Source organism: Sceloporus occidentalis, unplaced genomic scaffold (genome assembly GCF_023333645.1).
Source record: "Sceloporus occidentalis isolate IW3139 unplaced genomic scaffold, rSceOcc1.0.p SCAF_212, whole genome shotgun sequence".
In the NCBI taxonomy this organism is placed as follows: domain Eukaryota; kingdom Metazoa; phylum Chordata; class Lepidosauria; order Squamata; family Phrynosomatidae; genus Sceloporus; species Sceloporus occidentalis.
The window spans coordinates 862373-875600 of NW_028317192.1; the positions used below are offsets into that span (position 1 = coordinate 862373).

Sequence of the window (13228 nt, forward strand, 5' to 3'; positions counted from 1 at the left end):
TTGAAGGTTCCCCTGATAGTGACATCAGTGGGAAATTATTTTTACATTTTACTGTTTTTTTTACTATTTTTTTTCTAATTATTATTAATTTTATTTTTAATTTATTTTTTCTAATCACACTGTGATTAGAAAGCTGAGCTCCATTGACTTGCATGGTTGAATGCAGTACCTATATTCAACCTGCAAGTGGAGCCAGAGTTCTCTAGAGGGTCTGGAGACCGTCTAGCGAACTTTTTAGACTTTATTGTTTCTTTATTGAATTTTCCCGGACCGCCGCCATCTTGCAGATGGCGAAGATCACCGGCAGCTGCGGCTGTGACCGCTCTCCGGAGCGGTCACAGCCCATCCAAAGGTAAGTGTTTGGTGTCGCTGGATGCCTCCTGATCGAGGCATTCCAGCGACACCATTTAAGTTTAGGAGGCGATCGTTGATCGCCTCCTAAACGCTTTTAAAACGGGCGTCCGCCGCCTTACAAAGTATGGCGGATGTTGACGCCCCGGGGAGGGGCCAGAGATGGCCCCTTTGTGCCGATAATGGCGTTGCTGAATGCCTCGAGGTCGAGGCATTACAGCAACGCCGTTTCGGTGCAGAAAGCGAAAATAGATCGCTTTCTGCACCCGTTTAATGACGTGCCGGTCCTGGCACGTCATTTGTCGTTATCGACATGAATTTCCGTGACGTGCCCGGACCGGCAATTGTCATCAAGGGGTTAAAGGTGATTCTCTAAATTAACAAAATAACACAATTATACAAGAACCAGTTTTGTTACTGGCCCTATTATTGGAGTATTTAATGCTACATAAAACATAGTATATTTTTATAATGTTGTTATAATTTTGGGGGGAAACAAGCATAAAAGGGACATTATCAAAAAAAATCACTCAAAAGTAAAGTAAATAGGAATGAAACATTGTAATAAAAATGTAATGTTTCATTTTGATTCACTAATCCTTTCACCCATTTTCAACATCTTAACTATTTAAGTGCTGTATTTGGGGGCCGCCATCTTGCTGCCCCGTCACATCTGTGATCTGATCAGGTATCTGTGATAATAGCATTACGGAGGCACCTGCGCAGCTGGAAACAATCTCTAGCGCCGTCTGCTAAAACAACACGGGGAGAGAACAGGAAGTGGCTTACAACTTCCTGCTCGGGCTGACCAATGGGATTCCGATGCCACCTGCATCATGGGAAATGGAGGCAAAAACCCCTGACTATATACTTTTGGTGGATGTCAGAGCTGAAAATTATCTTTAAAACGGAGCAGTAAACAAAATCATAATAATAGGTCGTTTTTGAGTGTTCAGATGCAACAGTTTCACTTAAACTGATCACATGACCTGTCCTCACTGGCCCTGGCCTTGTTTTGTAGTTTTGTTTCTTCAGAGGTTTCACCCAAAGTGTTTAGTAGGAAATATATTCACGGCAATCTACATTTCATGTAGTTTACAACAATGCGGTAAAGTGAGACTTTTGTACAAGCGTGAAATAGATAGAGATCTAAACACTAGAGTGAAGGTAAAAGTTCTAAAACGAAAGATGTTTTTTATAACATTTTTGAAGCTGGTAAAAACTCTTTCCTGGCGGAAATCGTCACGTGCGGTGACCCAGCAGCCAATAGGAATTTTTACCCCACTGAATAATTATTTTTTTCAATTTATAGCTTCCAAAAGCTGCGTCTGCCAAAAAAGATAGACCAGGTAGTGTTTGATTTACAGAAATTTAAATATTTAGGACAAGTATTTTCACTTTTAATGATTAATGTTACTTTCAGACAGGAGGGCATTATAATACAATGGTAAATATTTACATTTCTGAGGGTAATTAGGTGTGGGGCATCGGGAAGTTGTATAACATTCTTTACAGCTCATCTGATGTTGAGCAGCACGACTGTAAACCTTAAAATAGCTTTCTTCTACAATATCACATATCTCACATTGTTTGAGTGCTTCGTTCACAAACATGGGTAGGGCAGCCCAGGAGTGCTCTTCCTTAGCGATATAATTATATATGCATGACATCACAGAAACATAATGCGCACCTACCTTCCCTACCCCCCAATATTTCCTGTCACAGAAACATAATGTTCACCTCCCCCCCAATATTTCCTGTCACAGAAACATAATGTGCACCTTCCCTCCCCCCAATATTTCCCATCACAGAAACATAATGTGCACCTTCCCTCCCCCCAATATTTCCTGTTACAGAAACATAATGCGCACCTACCCCCCCAATATTTCCTGTCACAGAAACATAATGTGCACCTTCCCTCCCCCCAATATTTCCTGTCAGAGAAACATAATGCACACCTACCTCCCCCCAATATTTCCTATCACAGAAACATAATGCGCACCTACCTTCCCTACCCCCCAATATTTCCTGTCACAGAAACATAATGTGCACCTACCTTCCCTCCCAATATTTCCTGTCACAGAAACATAATGTGCACCTCCCCCCCAATATTTCCTGTCACAGAAACATAATGTGCACCTTCCCTCCCACCAATATTTCCCATCACAGAAACATAATGTGCACCTTCCCTCCCCCCAATATTTCCTGTCACAGAAACATAATGTGCACCAACCTACCCCCCCCAATATTTCCTGTCACAGAAACATAATGTGCACCTACCCCCCCAATATTTCCCATCACAGAAACATAATGTGCACCTTCCCCCCAATATTTCCCATCACAGAAACATAATGTGCACCTACCCCCCCCAATATTTCCTGTCACAGAAACATAATGCGCACCTACCTTCCCTCCCCCCAATATTTCCTGTCACAGAAGCATAATGTGCACCTACCCCCCAATATTTCCTGTCACAGAAACATAATGTGCACCTTCCCTCCCCCCAATATTTCCTGTCAGAGAAACATAATGCGCACCTACCTCCCCCCAATATTTCCTGTCACAGAAACATAATGTGCACCCCCCCCAATATTTCCTGTCACAGAAACATAATGTTCACCTACCTCAGTTCACTTTTATCAGTGCAGGCAGGAGTAGGGACATGAGGCTTTTTCCTCCGAGTCCACAGGCAGCGAGCTTGCACAGGCCGGCCGGTCTGCGGATGCTGCCAGACTCCAGAGCGCTGGGGGAAGTAACGTCATGAAATTAAACATCACTTCCCTCCAGCGCTCAGCCTCCACCAATCACGCCGTCGCGGCACGTAGCACTGCGCTAAACACTGAGCAGCAGGAGGGGGAGCGCTCTAATGGGTGCTCCCCCGCCTGCCATTGCATTGGTGGTATTTTTAATATACCGATACAGGCAGGGTGCTCTAAATACTAGCCAGATGGCAACCCTAATCAGCAAACACAATGTGCAATTGGAACACAGGAGTGATAAAGGGCCATTGGAGCACAGGAGTGATGGGAGTGATAAAGGGCCATTGGAACCCAGGAGTGATGGGAGTGATAAAGGGCCTCTGTACGCCTATGAAGAGATTCGATTAAAAATCAGCCATTTCCAGCTACAATAGTCATTTACAGCATTAACCCCGTCTGCGCTGGATTTGGGATCTACTTCACGTTATTTTAATGGACAAAATCTGCTTTTGACCCCAAACTTTTGAACGGAGTGAAGATATTCCAAATGAAATCAGATGTGCGTACGGACCATCTTGCCGTTAGTCTGAATTGATATTCCAAATGAAATCAGATGTGCGTACGGACCATCTTGCCGTTAGTCTGAATTAGGAGTCCCAGGACTTCTTCCTAAGGTTTTCAATGGATACCTAGAGACGCAATTGCCTTTTCTCTACCCCTTTTACTGGGAGGCTGTTCTATTTCTCTACAACTCTCTCAGTAACTGATGAACAGTATTTATGGTGGAATCATAAAAGTTGTGTCAGCTAAACACATCTCCTGCCGCCTGCGCCAATGTGCATACCTGAGAACTTTCAAGGTTTTTGCCCCAGCCTCAGGGCGAAGGGGCAGATTCTGGGGGGGTCACACACTCTGGAGGCGACTCCTTCCTATTTTCCCTGCTGTGATCATAAATAAGACTCCTAGTTGGTGCTTTTAATCCCAGTATGTTATGGTTGATATCCCTGCTTGAATGCAGGTGACTCAATTAAGTGTATCTTTAAATAATGACAAGTCAAGATTTCCATGACGACCGGTATTAGAGATTAGATTAGGGATTAGGGACCTAACGAGACCCTGTGTCCATGCCAGAAAGTGATTGCATTGATCTGTACGGGAGCGCTTTCCTGCCACTGCAGCCAACGCGGGGCCATGGAGGGAGCAGTGTGCTCCAGCTCTGCAGCTGCAACTTCTTCTAAAGCTAATGCATTTATTTAATTATTTACTAAGGTTCCGATCGCATTTTCAGGTCTACACCGTACAAAGTATGTGAACACTCGCTGAGGCTGCCCAAGACACCGGACTGTCTCTTTAACTGATGATTCACAAAACAACAGAATCATCCAAATGACTCACAAGGGTAACAAAGTATCATTGCTCCATTTTTATTAATCCCTGTTCAGAATCCTCTAGATTTTCAATTTATGGGTACGCCTCTCTGCCCCCCCCCTTTTTTTCTTTTAAACTTCATACCCCATGTAATATACGAATCACTGGGTATACTGTCAGCATTATAGAAATTAAGGTCAATTCATTTGTAATTCATGTGGTTTAAATAAAAAAACATATATTGTTTGGGGAGGCGCCAGTGAAATTTTAGTGAAAGATAATACTTGGACTTTGATCACTAAACCACTAAATAATTAGCAAGTAACTATTACAAACCCACTAACTATGGGAGCAGCCATCTTAACTTCCCGTACCATTATACCTCCCCATTTCCTTTTTGTAAAGTTGCTGATTGTTCCTAACTAAGCATTAGAAAATAAATCCGACCCAGGAATGGAAATGTCTTCCCTCCCAGCACTCTGTTATCCATACCTGAGAACGCTCTTGGTGTGACCCGGAGTCTCCAGGTGAAGCCCTTTCTTCCCGGGGTCCCCGAGTCATTTTCTGTCTCTTTTGTGTGACCACGCCCACTTCTTACCTATTCCCCGCCTACCGCTCGTCTAATTCTCTCCCACAAAAAGCTAATGCTGATAGGATTAAGCTCTGGCTCTTTAAAGGGACATTAAAGAATTAAAATATTTTCTGCTATTTTTTAGTTTAATAAATATTTGGTATAAAAAAATTTAAAATATATAAAAAAAGGTTTTTGTTAGAAAATACTGACGTACAAATAGAGACAATAAAACCCAAATGTGTGGGTATTAATACAGTAAAGTATACATTGATGGCTTTGCGATGCCATTGGCCGATATATTCTAGCTGCTGTTCCACCTTTTCTGCTGAAAATATCACTTCTAACTAAATGCAGCATTTTTCCCAGTCCCGCTAAACACCCCAACCCTTCTCAGAAATAACCCTTTAATCACATAAAATTTTGTCTCGCTCATATTTTTAATGGGAATGTTTGTCATGTGATGCAAAAGAAGGTCGCCATAGAAACTGTAGGAGCTTCTTAAAAAAATGCTGTGTTTTTTTTTTTTTGTAATTAAACCTTCAGAGGAAAGAATTCAATGACAGATCAGCAAAGGTTTATTTGTTTAACTCGAGAGAGAAATCAATGTTTTGTTTAATAGGAACGGCGCCTTTAAAAATTACAAATGAAACAAGGCATGGGGTGGAGGAAAGAAGAGAGACGGGAGATTTAAGAAGGGATTTAACAAAGTACAGGAGGAGAAATGTTACAAGACGCCAGAATCTAACACTAGAGGGTCAGAGGCTGAGATGGAACGAAAGGAAGTTTTACTTTACTGAGAGAGTGGTAGATAAGTGGAACAGCCTCCCAGCAGAAGTGGTAGAGTGTAATACCATGAGGGTATTAAACATGCATGGAATAGACATACGGCTCCTGAATCTAAGACGAGACCAACGACTGATTAAGGTTTAAGTCTTTACAGCAGGAGAAACGGGCGACTAGACGAGGGCCGAATGGGGCCGATCTGCCTGCAGGTTCTATGTTTCTATGTTTAATGACCCAAAATGCATCTGTGTTACCCATCAATCTTATTAGATGTACTGGTCCCGGGTTGCCCAGCACTCCCCGGAAGGTCTGCACACAGCCTACAGGGGGAGCCATACGATAACCAGCTCACTCTGATCCAGCCGCCTGTGGCCATCTGTAGAACTGCAGGTCAAAATACAGACCTTTGACCTTGGATATGAACAATTACATAGAACCTGCCGGCAGATCGGCCCCATCTGGCCCCTGTCGGCCCCATCTAGTCGCCCGTTTCTCCTGCTGTAAAGACTCAAACCTTAATCAGTCGTCGGTCTCTTCTTAGAGTCAGGAGCCGTATGTCTATCCCATGCATGTTTAATACCCTCACTGTATTACCCTCTACCACTTCTGCTGGGAGGCTGTTGCACTTATCACTACCACCCTACTAACGTTCTAATATTTGAGCCTTTTCTTTGCTTAAGTACTCCACTTACCCCTTTATATATTTAAACGTTCCTATCATATCCCTTCTCTCTTCTTTTCTCCAAGCTGTACATGCAGAGTCTTCCCTTAATTCTATCAACTCTGCCCCATTTTAGCCGCCCTTCTTTGGTCTTTCTCCAGAAAATGTTGTCCTTCCAGAGGCTGGGTCTCCAGAACAGCATATAGTTCTAGAAAGATCTATTCAGATTAAGTCCTGTGCTGTATACGTGGTTCTCAGCTACTTTAGGAAGGAAATGTCAGTGTGCACAAGAGCTGACACTCTAATTCAGCACATTTCTGATCCACGTACCATTTGAGGATAAAGGAGAAATTCATGATATCTTTAAATAATCCTCTCTACACGGAACAACATTTTTAGGTTTCCCAATTATTGTCTCAAAAGCTGTAACAACTCCCAATATGCTGAGCCAGCCTTGGATCGAGCATGATGGGAGTTATAACTCATATACTGGATTCTTGGACGTCTGAACATGATAGAAGACGCAGCCCTTGGGGTACTAGTGGTTGCCCTTGGCTGACTAAGGATGATGTGAGTTGTCCACAACACCTAGAGTAGAACTTGCATTATTTTAGCTGATAATACTTAATATGTATAGAGCCGGACCTAATATTGTGAGCTTCTAAAGCACCGAGTACATACATTCGGTTCTATGGCGATTCCACCACTTTGATCTAGAACTGATCCTTAAGCATACATAAAGTGACTGTAGAATTCAAGGAATTATGTTTTTAAAGTTAAAAATTGGTTATGCTGCACGTATTAAAACACAAACAATGTGACTACAATGTATCCAGGTATGGAACTCGGTCTATTCTAGAGCCCATGGAATTCTATATATGTTTTTCAAAGTGAATTGAGTCTGGAGCCCAGGGAATAATATATACATTTTATAAAGAGAAATGAGTCTGGAACCCAGGGAATAAATAATATATACATATTATTATTATTATTATTATTATTATCTTTTATTTTATATAGCGCCAACAATTTAAGCAGCACGAAATGAGTCCGGAACCCAGGGATTAATATATACAAATTATAAAGAGAAATAAGTCTGGAACCCAAGGAATAAAGCATACATTGTATAACGCAAACTGAGTCTAGAGCCCACAGAATAAAGAAAATGTTCTAATGAAAACGGCTATGGCAGGTTCTAGATAATCTCATTAGTCAGGAACATGAGATTGTTTCCCGTCCAAAATAAAGAAAATAACGGAGCGCAGTAAGCGTATTGGAAGGTTTGTAGAAGAATAATATCAGAACATAACGTTCTAGTCTCGGAAAAACAGGAACTCATCCGAAACCTAGAGAGCGGTGTCAGCGGCATGCGGGAAACCCGGGGTATCTGGGACCACGTCGTCATGCCTATTACCACTCTATACCGCCGTCTGCTCACTTTCGCGGGGGTCCCCAAACGCTACTTTTGGAAATAATCCCTTTCTTTCTCGCAGCTACGCTAGAGCCTTCATACACTTATTTATTTATGAAGTCTGAAGGTTAGCGCCTACCTGCCGAGATTAATTACCCCCGTTCTCTGTGTCCTGCGCGATCCTGTCTGATTAAGTGTACACATTTATTTCAAGCTCCCTTTCAAGCCATTTCTGCTCCGCTGATTAATATCCAAACCGCACCGTTTCAATTACAGCGATTTTGTTTTAAATTTATATTTGTCCGCGTCTGAGCTCTTAGTATGTAAATCGCTAACTTTCAGACAAGTGTTCTGGAAAGCAGGCAGTATATATATATATATAGTATGTATATGTGTGAGTATATATAATATTATATATATATACCTCCACCCTGCTGTCACCCCCAACTGTTCCAGAATGTGTCTCCAACATGTTTATCCCCAACTTAAATATTTTAACAGCGCCGTGTAATTATTTATTGTGCTGTCTAATGCTAATTAACTCCTTCATCGCTGGGGCAGCTCAGACCACAAAAATAAAATGTTTACAGGCCTCTCAAGTAGCAATTACTCCCAACGTCTGCACTCCGAGGGCAGCTCGTCGATGACTCTGATTGATTTATTTGGTGTGAGTCAGATACAAGGCATGTTAATGCGCCAAAGAGAAAAAAAAACACGCAGGGAGACGGTCCTAATATCGAGAAAATATACCTGCGTTGTATTGGTATGCAGCGGGTTTTATGTTATTGTGGTTATTTATGAATTTATATAGCGCCCTCATATTCTGCAGCGCTGTACAATGGGTAAACGGGATATAACAAGAAGTGCATCACATAACAATTTGGACCGAAAGAAAAGGTAAAGAGGTCCCTGGTCAAATGAGCTTACAATCTGATTATTATAATTATTATTACTTAATTTATATATAGCGCCATCATATTCCGCAGCACTGTACAATGGGCAAACGGGACATAACAAGCATTGGATCACATACCAATTTGGACAGAAACCAAAGGTAAGAAAGGACCATGCACAAAGAAGCTAGTACCCCAAGGGCTGCGTCTTCTATATATATATATATATATTGTTACCATTAATATTTATTATTATTATTATTGATTTATATAGCGCCCTCATATTCCGCAGCACTGTACAACAGGACATAACAAGTAGCGCATCACATAACAATTTGGACCGGAACAAAAGGTGAGGAGGGCCCTGCTCAAGGGAGCTTCCAATCTTATTATATATATTATTATTGTTTATTATTATGATATTATTATACAATATTATTATATATGTATCATTATTATACACATAATACTAATACATTATATTGATTTCCCGTGTGTATATATGTGTGTGCGTGTTTATCGTATATATGTTTATTTTACAATGTATATAAAATTTGGCAAAATAAGGTTGCGCAAAAAGAACCGTCAATCAATCTTATTTTATTTCCATAAAAATATTTATAAGATAATGCTGCGGAATGGGGAGTAAAATGCATGTTCTATTCATTCATAAAAAAGCCGAGATTAAATAAATGGCAAATGAGCGTGAATAGCGGATAAAAAAAAAAAATTGTTCTGAAAAGCTTGCCATCTAATAGAATAGGACATATACTCTTATTCTTTTGCCCGTACAAAAAGCTCAGACAATCGTCACTTGGAGTGTGACGGGTATATTCACACTTTCTATAGAATAGGGCAGGTTGCATTCTGCCAGCATCAATGTGAATTTCCACTCGGCAGAAAAACCTTTGTTTTAAACCCACTTTACAATTCCAAGGTCCTTCCTTTCATGTTAGAAATAATTAAAAAAAATAAAAAATAATATATATATATATATAAAATATTTCTGGTAAATTGCTTGTCTTCACTCCTATCGCTCTCAGCCTCCTTCCGGGGAGAAAAGTGATATAAATACAGGAATAAATGCAAAGAAAAAAACTTTTTTTTCTTCTCCTTTCTACAGAAAATAATAATAATTAAAAAAAAAATGATATGAAAACAAATGAGATTCTGTTAACTCTTTCACGGATGATACTTGAAGGTTACAATGTAACTCCGTGAAGAATAGCAGCTTTAAGACCCTGATTGTCCTGCAGGGGCCACAAATGCAACAAAATATCTCTAAGAAATCCTAACAATTATAAAAATTGTGTAACCCCCCCAAAAAAAAATAGCAGTTTCTGCTCTGCCCCCCCCCCGTCCTATGGCAATCAGTGTCTGGCTCTGATGATTTGAGGCTTCCTGCTTTGTGTTTCCACCCCACCGTGGGGTACCTCCCTCTCCCTGCCCCTTCTGCCTACATTATGGGTGCCTTTCTCTCCTCCCCTTCTTCCTCCAGCACTTTCTAAAGTGCACTTCTTTGTTTTCTCCTAGTATTTTTTGTTTTAATATTTGTTTCTCAGCTGCCCTCCCCTCTCTCCCCCCTCTTGTATCCCCCCTTCTCTCCCTCCTTTCACCAACCCCAATGCCCCCAGTGCATGGTGAGCACCCACTTGCTCTCCCCCCTCCTCCATTATTTTTCCTGGTACAGTTTTTGGCTCCTGACATTTATTCAGCTCAACGTCAGCAGGTCCCTCCCCTGTGCATGAAAGTTTTCTCCCTGTCTCTCCCCCCCTTCCATGTGTAGGTTCCTTTCCATGTCAATAATCCTGGATGCAGACTCTCCCCTCTCCCTTCTCTCTGCCCTCCCCTCCCTTCTCTCCTCTCCAGCTGTCAATCACAGCCTCCTTTGAACTGGAAAGCTTCCAGTGTAAGTTGCACTCACTCAGTCCGGGTGCTGGGCTCTGCATAGGGCTCTTTCTTTATCTCACTGCTGGCTTGGGGGGCAATTCTTTTTTTGGGGGGGCATTTTGGACTTTTGGATTTTTTTTGCCCCTTTTGTTGGTGTCTTTTTGCTGCTGGAAGGAGGAAGAATTAAAAGGGGGGAGGAGAAGAAGCTGGCAAAGTGGACTCTTGGCACCCCAGCCCACCCCCCCCTGCACCCCAGTGATCCCTGCTGCCCCCCTCCCCCTCCCTCACCCCCCACTATCCGAACAGTTGCCCTCAGCGCGGAGGCTGCCGCCGGGGAAGGGGAGGAAAAAACTTTTTTTTTGTTGAGGGGTGGGATTCGGCTCTTTTGGGGCAGTTTGGGGCAGTTTTAGGGGCAGTTTGCTCGGAGTTGCCCGGCCGGACCATGCCGCAGCTGAGCGGGGGAGGGGGGGACGATCTCGGGGCCACCGATGAGATGATCGCCTTCAAGGACGAGGGGGAGCAGGAGGACAAGAGCCCGGAGAACTCCTCGGCCGGGGGGGACCTGGCGGACGTCAAATCCTCGCTGGTCAACGAGACCGAGAGCAACCGGGACAGCGGCTCCGACAACGAGGTGGGTAATACAGGGGGCAACACGGAGGGGGCCGGTGAGGGCGATACAGAGGGAAGTACGGGCAGGCAGGCTGGGGGCAATACAAGGGCAGGTTTGGGATAATACAGAGGGCAGGGAGGGCAACTGTGCCGGGGGCAGGCTGGGGGCAATGCAAGGGCAGGCTGGGAGTAGTACTAGAGCAGGTGGGGGTACAATGAGCAGGCCGGGAGCAATACAAAGGGTAGATTGTAGGGTATGGAGGGCAGGTTGGGGGAGTTGGAGGGTACTGGGTGCAGGTTGGGGAGGTTTGGGGGTACTGGCTGCAGACCCGGAGGGTTGTGGTGGTACTTGTGGCAGGTTTAGGGGGAAGTGGCAGCAGAGCTGGTAGTAGAGGGATCCAGGCTCGGTGAAGGGGGCATTTGGCACCCAGCGTGGGTTGGTGGGCACATTGCGCACCGTGTGAGGATGAAGATGCATGAGAACATTTATTGGGGGCAGCTTGAGGTACAGTCGGGGGGGGGAAATGGGTGACCTCGGGGGCAGTGAGAGGGAAGGCGATTCCAATTATAGTCCAGGAAGTCGGTGACACGGGATCCAGTTTGGGCGCAATGTGATCCAGGGCACAGTTTACAAACAAATGCTTTGGGCTTCAGCGTGGGGTACTTTGGGGGTGCTTTTGGGGTTACAGGCTGCATATTGGGGTTGTTTCAGGGCTCTCAGCTGTTCCCACGATCTGGGATTTGCCAGTAAAATGTGTGTCTGTTTGAGACGCCGTTTTGTAAGTTTGGTGGGGATTTAGTAACTTAAAGGGTTACTCACCGACCCCCACTATCACCGGGGCACTTTGCTCATGATACCCCGTGTTTAGGGTTTTTGTTTTGACGGAGGCACAAGTTGTGTCATCCCTACACGTATTTGCATGGAAGCGTTTAGTTGCCCCGAGTGTGATTGTTAAGCTGTCACGTTGTGCGATGTACTACACACAATACATATAAACAGGTCACTGACACCCATGTTGTATGTAACGTGTATGAATGCTTTCCGTGACATTGTGTGTGACCCGCAAATCTAACCTATCCCTCTCCCTGATAATGCCAGGTGGAGAGACGGCCTGCACCCCGACCCGAGACCTTCCGAGACAAGAGCCGAGACATCTTAGAGGAAGGTGAGTGCCGGGCATTGACTTAACACGGGGTAGGTTTAACCATTTACTCCCCAAATCCCCCAAAATACTTGCACCCTATTTTTTTAACCCTTTAGCACCATAGGCAGGTTATTGGAAGCAATGTGGATGGATGGATGGCTGGCTGGGTGGGGGGCGGTGGGGTGCGATCCCCTATTTTACCCGAAATTAAAACTTTTCTTTATTATTCCTTTCTGCCCCGCCGTGCTAGCTGCAAAGAGGCAAGATGGAGGCCTGTTTAAAAACCCCACTTACCCTGGATATCCCTTCATCATGATCCCGGATCTGACGAGCCCGTACCTTCCCAATGGATCCCTTTCCCCCACCGCCCGTACGGTAAGTGTTACCCCGAAACTGCAATCCTCATCCCCGGGGCAATTCCTATCAGCCCCCTTACATATATATCTTACATATATGTGGGCACCGTTATATGTACACGCAGAGACACATGTACGTAAACATTACCTGCCCTATACATGCCTGTGTACAGAAATATATACAGCTATGTATACGGAAACATGTTTATTAATGTATCGAAATGTATCCTTTGGCAGAGATGATGTCATTTGAGCTATATCATTATTTTGCTATTTTTTCTTTATCGTCATGAAGGTTTGGCTGATATTAAGCTTTTTTTTGTGTTTTTAAGTTTCTATTTATTGTATATATTTACTTGTTAGATGTATATGATACGATGTATTACGTGGCCTGCGTTCGCTAAGCCCCCCCGCGCAGGACTGTTTACAAACACAGGAATTAAGTTTGCCCTTATTAACATTTAATGTGACATTCAATTAAGGTTAAC

At 43.5% G+C, this 13228-nt stretch overlaps 1 protein-coding gene across 12 annotated transcripts in view; it reads left to right on the forward strand.

Annotated features, from left to right (window-relative positions):
• The first annotated feature begins 11072 nt into the window (after positions 1-11072).
• The window catches only part of LOC149277525 (transcription factor 7-like 2), a 107520-nt gene continuing 105364 nt past the window's right edge, over positions 11073-13228 (forward strand). For all 12 annotated transcript variants that reach the window (XM_089502788.1, XM_089502790.1, XM_089502789.1 and 9 more), the window contains exons 1-3: positions 11073-11261; positions 12339-12405; positions 12635-12759. In XM_089502788.1, coding sequence (XP_089358914.1) covers positions 11073-11261; positions 12339-12405; positions 12635-12759 — 381 coding nt within the window. The remainder of the gene's footprint in view (positions 11262-12338; positions 12406-12634; positions 12760-13228) is intronic.